This window comes from Macadamia integrifolia, chromosome 5, assembly GCF_013358625.1.
Source record: "Macadamia integrifolia cultivar HAES 741 chromosome 5, SCU_Mint_v3, whole genome shotgun sequence".
Classification (NCBI taxonomy): Eukaryota; Viridiplantae; Streptophyta; class Magnoliopsida; order Proteales; family Proteaceae; genus Macadamia; species Macadamia integrifolia.
In genome coordinates, this window is record NC_056561.1 from 14,656,128 (window position 1) to 14,664,655 (window position 8,528).

General features: G+C 37.3%; 1 protein-coding gene across 1 annotated transcript; it reads right to left on the reverse strand.

Moving 5' to 3' along the window:
- Positions 1 to 1,135: 1,135 nt before the first annotated feature.
- LOC122077756 (probable cation transporter HKT6) lies at positions 1,136 to 5,353 on the reverse strand. Its single transcript, XM_042643615.1, has 3 exons — positions 4,116 to 5,353; positions 2,535 to 2,762; positions 1,136 to 1,512 (listed from the first exon to the last, which is right to left on the reverse strand). The coding sequence occupies exons 1-3, from the start codon at positions 5,291 to 5,293 to the stop codon at positions 1,314 to 1,316; spliced, it is 1,605 nt and encodes a 534-aa protein (XP_042499549.1). The 5' UTR covers positions 5,294 to 5,353; the 3' UTR covers positions 1,136 to 1,313.
- Between the last annotated feature and the right edge of the window lie 3,175 nt (positions 5,354 to 8,528).

An 8,528-nucleotide genomic window follows, 5' to 3' on the forward strand; every position in this document is an offset into this window, starting at 1 on the left:
CTCGATAAAACAGACCCCCTTTCTTGTCTTCCCTGTTAAAACTTCACGATAGTACCCTGAAGAAGACCCAAGCGACTGTACTCCATCTTCTGCTCACCGAGAAGCCAACCCTCTCATATCCGTCTCTTTCTTTAATCGCAGCCAGACTCCATCTTCAATCGAAGCCTAATGACCAACATTGAAATCATAGCCCCATCTTCAATCGAAGCCCTATCTTCACCGAAGCACTCTCTTCAGTAAATCCGTCTGCATCGAAGCCTTGTCCCTCTCAGTCGAAACCCTCTCTGCCCATGTTCTTATCATAATAATGTGAAAAACGTGATTTCAAGATGCATACACTACAAGAAAGCCAGTTTTGGTTGGTTTGCTTTTCCAGTTGTTAAAGATCCTTAAAGCATTTTATATTTCCATGACTTAAGTAGAAAAAGTTGTAGAAAAAGTCAATGGGGGTGGTCCCATTATGTAATGGCTGGACTCTAAAGACCCAGAATTAAAAACCCAGAATCATGATCGATTCAGAATAGGGATTTGGAAATCTGGCATAATTGGTATTGGGGGCACCTTATGAATCGATGAATTTATCTCCTACAAATCTTTAGTTTTGTATCTCTGTGTAATACCCTGTGACATTTCAAGAATAGGTTTTTGGTTTTAGAAGTTAGTTTATGAAGAAGGATATTTGATTTCTAATCTTTTTGTCTTTGGGATCACAGGGAACTGTTACACATGAACAATTCAAAGGGCATGAAGGTACCGTAAGAGCAGGTGACTTGCAATGGATGACAGCCGGTAGAGGAATTGTTCACTCTGAAATGCTGCAGCTCAGGGAACTCAAACTTGTTCTTCTTGGTGAGCAGCAACGGTGAAGAAGGACTACAGATATGAGAGAGGTTTGACCTCTTCTTCTTCTTCCTACCCATTTCTATTTCTAGAAACAACAATTATCAAACACCCTTGTTTCCTGTTTCTATTTCCAGAAATGGCAATTTCCATTTCTGCCATTTCTTGAAACAGAAATGACATAAACGTTGTCAAACGGGCCCTTAGTTTTTTACTTTCTTTGTGGTCTCCAGTGAACATTTATATGGGAATTCGTCTTCCTGATAATGAATGCCATGTTGGTCATCTGTTCATATTGTGAGCCAAAATTTACTTCATGTTGGTATGCAGGTACTTGTGCAAGCATCAATATACACTAATGACCAGATAAGATGTAATTACAGTTACTCGGAAATATACCTAATTTTTAAACTAAAGAAAGTCCTACACTTCAACCTGTTTAGATGACATCTTCATGGAACTATTAATTTCTTTCACATGAGTTTCCAACCTTTACCCCCTTCCATATTGAACTTCTTAAGTCTTCCAAAAAACATGACTAAGATGAGGATGAGCTTCCCTTCATTGCTCCATCTCCCAGAGAATCCATACCATGCATCCTTGCAGTAGCCATCATGCTTCAGTTGTCTTTCACAACTATAGCCTGTTGTGAACCCCACATTTCCATAGGCACTGCAAATCATATATGCATTCTCAAGTTAAAAACCCAAGGACCAAAAGTAAATTTTGTCTCAGTCAGATTAGGAACTTATAATTTTGATTTTACTCTCCCATCCTAGCATTTCATGACTATCCTTCATTTGGCATTACACGAAATTATCCTTGCAACCAAATTTGTTAACTAATGAGATGCTTACCTGGTCCTCTATCACATCAACTAACCCATGTATTGTCACATGACAAACTGTGAAGTGTTATACTTCACTAGGCATAATTACAAGAAAAAAAATCCTTTAGTTAAAGAATACTTCCTTGAGACAATTATTTTCCTTTAATAAGATTTCTTTTAAACCTTCACCTGGTGATCTTGATTCTTGAATAAGGGAATTAAACTTTGATACGATTATGTTGGTGGTAGGGGGCTTTGAGGAAGTGATTAATTGCAAATTGAAGGAGCTAAAAGAGATAGAGGTATGTTTTAAAATTACTATTGAAGAAGTGGTAAAGAAGGGCATGTGTAGCTTAAGATTGGAATCTTGTGTAGTTTTGAATAGAACTGGTCGGAGCAATAGGATCCATATTAGTTAGACATCGTTTAGTTGGGATAAGACTGAATTGAGTTAAAAGTATAAGAATCATTGGTGAGTGGCCAGTCAAACATGGGATTTATGAAGTTCCCAATATATAAAAATATATAACATATAGGAAGATCCGGCCCCTCCTAGCCCTTGAAATTGGATTCTCTTCATGAAAGAGAAAGTGCTAATGGTTATGCGACACCCTCTATGGTGGGGTTGCCACTAAGGTTATGCATGCTTTTATATTTTGAAACCAATGTGATTTGCCTATTCCTTTCACTAGATTATTACTCTCTCATCTATTTCAAGTTGGAAGTGATGCTATGCCAATATTGTGATCCATCCCAAAGTGCAGTCTTATCGTGCCTTCTCCATTATCTATTGGAATTTTCTCTTTGATTTTATTCCAAATCTAGAAACTTGAATCTATAAAGCAAAAGAGGATTTAGAAGGTACCTGATTACTTCTATGACAATGTTCAACACAGTGAAGTTGAGGGGATCTTCTCTCAACTTTTCCCTCTCAGTGATGCAAATGAGAATTATGAATATAGCCAAATAGGAGAGCTGTGAAAATAGGAGGTTCTCCACTAGCTTTTCCCTTCTTTTCTTCATTTTTTCATTACTTCTAAGACTTTGCTCATCATTTTTTCTGGGCAAAAAGGTGGTGTAAGGAGGAAGATACCTGCAAAACATTTAACCTATGGTTATTAATTTGCTAAACATAATTATCATAGTACATACATATTTAAGAAAGAACAATAATAACCTTTTCTATAAATTGGATTGACTTGGGCATTCTATAATAACAAACAACAAATTCAGTATCATCCCAACTTAATGGGATCAGGTACTGGATCCATGGAAAATAAAATTGGAGAAATGAAAGTAAAAAGAAAGAAGCCCAGCATTAGCAAGCCAAGAAAAACTTCGTTAGATGGCGTTGGCTACATGGATTTCTACTCTCCAATCGACTCTATCTAAAGTCTTACTTAAGCAAGACCTAGACTATACATGTTATTCCTCACTTCTTCTCCTATGATCATTTTAGGGCTGCCTCTAGTTATTTTAGCTCATTCAATTGGAATCAGATCACTCTTCCTTACTAGGGCATCCCTTGAAATCACTTGCGAATACATTCGTTCAAATATTATCTTCCAACTTATTTATTAAAGGAACATTTCTACTAGTCCCCTAAAGTTGCCTTATAATTACTAATTCTATCTTCTGATTCCCTCATGAAAGAAAACTTTCAGCAAATTTTTTGGGCTAAAAGCTCAAATTTGTATTAAATTAAAAATATAGAATAGTACAAAGAAAGAAAAGTAGAGTCTTAAACCTAGCCTGAAAATGCACCAGACAGAAAGAGGCCAGGAGCCTACCTTCGGTATTGCCATCAGCAGGACCCTCCAACCATCTTCTCGGAACCGTCTTTCCTTATGGCATTTGAGTATATAGGTCCTCTTAATTTATTAGTGTGATTCAATTGGACCGGTACAAAGTCAGGTAATCCTGATACGTAGTTAAAGAGTATAGATTTATTTGAAAGAAAATGAAAAAACTCCAACATATTTGGCGAATAGAATGCAACATAAGATGGTAGTAAGGCATTTACTTAGTATTATAGGAATTATTCTAACTAGGAAACCAAGTATTTCATAAAAAGTGAGGTAGTACACCTTTAGGTACTCTTTGTACTTGGGGAGTGCAACTTTATTTGGAAGAAAGTGGGAAAACAGTGACATACTTTGCTACTCAAAAGGCAGAAAAGGATGGTATTGACACATAAATTTATGAAGAAAGTTTTCCTCCATGGCGCAGGAAGGATTCGGCCACTGTCCTAGAGTTTTAATTAAAACATCCCCCTAGTTACGATAATGGCACGATACATTTTCTTGCCCATCTGAAAGCAGCGATCAAGGGATTGCCCTTCACCATGGCTTAAAGAAACCTCGGTCCTAAATTGAATAATAGAGTTATTGGATAGATCATGTGTTAGAGAGAGAGAGAGAGAGAGAGAGAGAGAGAGAGGACTAACATCATTACAACATATAGAACCAGGATCGCTGGCGAGATGATTGAGAGATCGACGACGGATTCACCAGTGTGCCTTGAGTTCACCGACTGGAACAGTGCAGCTACTAGCTTCTGATAACAATTCAGACCCTTTAAGGCTTCTGAATTCCACTCCATACAACAGAACAGAATGAATTGAATCACTATAAACCCAAAAACTGTGACAACCAAAAGGCAGGAGTGCAGAAAGGGGAGCAAGTGATTATATCCTATGCCATCACTGAAGTTCATCCTCAACAAGTAATTTAATTCTTCTCTCTTTGTAAGTCTCCACAAAACCCATATCAGAAATCTCAAGCAAGGTGGGTACAATGTGTTTCCTAGTAGAATTTGAGGTATGAGAATAAGAAGCAGTCCTGAATGTTTACTAAAGACTATCATGTTCTCATTTGTGGGAATGAATCCACAATTTGTAAAGGTAGAGACAGTGGTGAACATAGAGAATGTCACTAAATGAAGACCCTTGTTCTTGAGGACATTTCTTGCACTTGAAACAAGGCTCATATAAATTGAAATCATTGTAGACCCAACTATATGAATAACCAAGAAATAAGCCCACACAACATAACTCAAATACCTGATTGATGACTTGTATCTCAAGTCCTCTACACTAACTACTAAAGGGTCAATGACTTTGTTTTGGGTCTCTTGTTTCTTGAACTTGGAATTCAACCAATGAAGTCCAAGTACTGAAACAAAAACCTCCCCACCTAATACCATTAAAATGGTTAAGACAGTAAGTTGGGTATCAGAGAAAACCTCCATTTCCAAGGTAGACATGCTAGAAACTGTTGTGGCTGACACAGACATAAAGAACACATCAAAGTCATTTGGCCTAAATGACTTATTCCTAGGCTTCAAAACCTTCAAAACTAGGAAACCCACTGAAGACACAGAGATAAAATAACAAATTTGAATCCAAAAAGGGTTTACAAAGATAGAGAGATTCTGTAATTTCTTCGTGATGAAACAAACAAACTTGCTCATCTTCATCTTTAACTTGGTTAAGAAAAGGGTTGATGTGAGAACAAACTTGAATGTCGTAGCGGATATATATAGGAATGGTTCATTTAACTGAACTAAGCAATACTTAGGAACTAGCCAAGTTGCAATTAGTAGAAGAGAATAGAAGGGCAACATGATTAACAAGAATAAAGAAGAGATTTGAGGAAGATTATCAAAAAAAAAAAGATGTGTTAATATGTAGTGGTGGGTTCTCAAATGGTTTGATTGAAAGGCAGAATTAATTCCATCAATCCATGCACTGACTAGACCTAAGGGGCCATAAGGAGCCACAGGGCCACAGCCCATATCGTTTGCTTCCAAAAATTACCTTAAAGCAGCTCAACTCCAACCTAGAGTAAGTGGATGAGTGGAAGCAGCTCAACTCCAACCTAGGGGAAATGGATAACTGGTGGGAGATTAAGAAAGTGGTGGCCGGTGACCACTTAATGCAAGTCTTTTATCAAAAATAATTAATTCCAATTTGGGTTCCGCACTTTTGTCAGTGGTGGTTTCCCACGCAATTTTTCTGGTTTAGAAGATGACGTGTTTTGGGTGGAGGAACTCAATTATTGCTTCTAAGGAACAAGCTTTAGTTTAACCGTTAAATACACAAAAAGACTACAATTTTATCTTTTACTAGATCCGATTGCGTGAGTCTAGCAATTGAATGAATAGGAGGAGAAATGATTTCGAAAAAAGATTAGATTCAAATTCTCCCTGAAAATTTTTTATTTGCTTGAAAGAATGGAGAAGTTGATAAAGAAAAACAAGAACCTATGGATTCTGCCAATTCATTTTATGACCAGACTTCAATGGTTACTTCGAGTTGTGCCTTGTCACAACTCCATCATGAAAAATAAAAAAGAATAGACAAAACTTGTTATTTAATTGCTTCCCTATTTCATCAAGGCTACTTGGCAAAAGACTTCCCTTCACCCATGGAGAATCAGGATTCCTTGCCTATGGATTTGGGTGTCTTGGGATTTATATAAGGAACAATTGAAATGACATTATCTATTGGGGTTGGGTTGGATATGTATATGTTTGGGTCGGATTTTGAGTTCATTATACGTACAAAGGTAAAATTGTAATTGTGTAGAGATTAGGGAAATAAACTAGTGGATTCTAAAACTTGGCGGAGGACTTTGGATCTCAAAGAGTTTATTTTATTAAAATCTACATGGCTAATTGGTCCTGGGGAGGTGAATTTTTGGCTGGATAATTGGTCTGATAGTGGCTCCCTAATCGACTACGTTGATGTGATTGTAAATGTGAATCTTGAAACTTAGGTAAAAAATGTGCTTAATGGTGATGGTGTTTGTGACCAAAATGTGCTAAATATTATTGATTTTTCAGAGGTTCGTGATAGTATTCTCAACTCCCATATTATCTTATCAAATAAAGTTGATAGATTGGTGTGGACTCCGATGAGCTATGGCTTTTTCTTAACCAATTTGGCATGGAATGAAATCCGATCTCACTAGCCTCTAGTTCCTTACTCTAAATGGTTATGGAATAAATCGATCGCTCCAAAAGTGGGTTTCTTTGTTTGCCAAATCTTTAATGGGAAAATTCCAATAGATGACGCTTTGATGAGTATTGGTATTCCATTAGCTTCCAAATACTTTTGTTGCAAAGATCCTTAGAGGGAAACAACAACCCACATTTTATTGGTGGGTACAACTGCCTCTAAGGTTTGGGATTTCTTTGAAAGAACAATGGACGTTGATATTATTCCAACTCAGGATCTCGGTACTAGAATTCTTTATTGGCAATCCCTTGCCAGTGTCAAAAGTATTTGTGAATACTTAACTAGTCTATTACCATCATTTATTGTTTGGAAGTCATGGCGGGAAAGAAATAACAGAGACATAGTGAAGGCTCTTGTGCTGCAACTATCATAATTGAGAGAATCAGGGATTGGAGTCATGAAATCATTTACCCAACTAATTTTTCTAAATCCCTTTTTTTTAGAGATAATCTTATCTTGCAGGTCTTTAAGTTAAACCCACCAATTAGTATGATTAAGACTCTTGTTTCTATTTATTGGTGCCCTCCCTTTCATACTGTTAAACTGAATGTGAATCTGCTAGTAAGGGAAATCCAGGCATTAGTGATGGGGGAGGCATTATTAGAAACAACAATAGGAATGTTCTTGTGACATTCTCCAATTTGTACAGGGTGTGTTCAAATTTAGTGGCTGAGTTGAGAGCCCTTAGAGATGGATTGAGATTGTGTGGAAAATTGGGCCTCTCTAATTTTTATGTTAATTCTGACTCTTCCTTGATTGCGAAGCTGGTTACCCAAAGATCCTGTAATTTGTGGAGTTATGGTATCGGTTTCAGAAAGTTATCAACCTCTGCGATTCTCTGAGAGCCCACATCTCATTTTCATTTCGGGAAAGCAATCGAGTAGCAGATTGGTTAGCTAATTTTTCTTATGAGTCTACAATTGATTTGATTTTCTATGGTGATGATCCTCTTCCAAGTGATCTTAGTTGCATCATTTGAGAGGACAAATCTGGTTTACTAGTCTTTCAAATGTAATAGTTATTTTATAAGTGTTTTTTTTTGGGTTTTGAGAATGATAGAGTGACCTGGGGTAAGACGGGTTATGTCTCCTCCTTGTTTTTTTATTATAGTTTTTTTTTAATACAATTCTAGGGGCTATCCCAGGTCCCAGATAACATTCACGGTAAAAGGAAAAAAATAAAATTTAGAGATCAAGGTTTCTATGGCTTCATATCTATCGTCTCTGTATGGGAATCACCTAGAGTCCTAGACACAGACAAATATAAGATCACATTGTAAGATGAAGAGCGGAGCAGAGAGCTTTTTTTTCTAACCTTGTGAAAAATCTTGCATGTAATCAGGCGCGAGGTTGGTTTGCTTGGGCCCAACATCTAAAATCCTGACCCAGCCTCACCCAAACTCGGTGGGGATTTCTAAAACCTGGGCTGGCCCATGGGCTGGAAATAACAGCCTAAGCACGGAAAGAATTGGGCCGGCTAATTTCAGGCTCTGATTGGGTCGTTCATGTTGAGCCCCTACCACATATATCACATTACTGTAGGATCGAATGACACTTTTGTAGATCTTGGGTGCCCCATTGTATACAGGTGAGATTAAAAGTAAGGTGGGGACTCGTTTGCCACCTTCAAGCCATAAGAATTTTACTAAGCACTTTAGTGCAATACTTCTCCAGTTCTACTACCCTCAAAGTTCTTGCTGTGATCTTCCTTTCTAAGCTTCACCTCTTAGCAAGGATTTAAGGGACGGTATAGATTGATACCGATCCAGATTGGATCGGATCAGATTGGTGGGTATCAGCCGATTTTGCCCCTACTTTTTATAATAAATACTAATTTTTT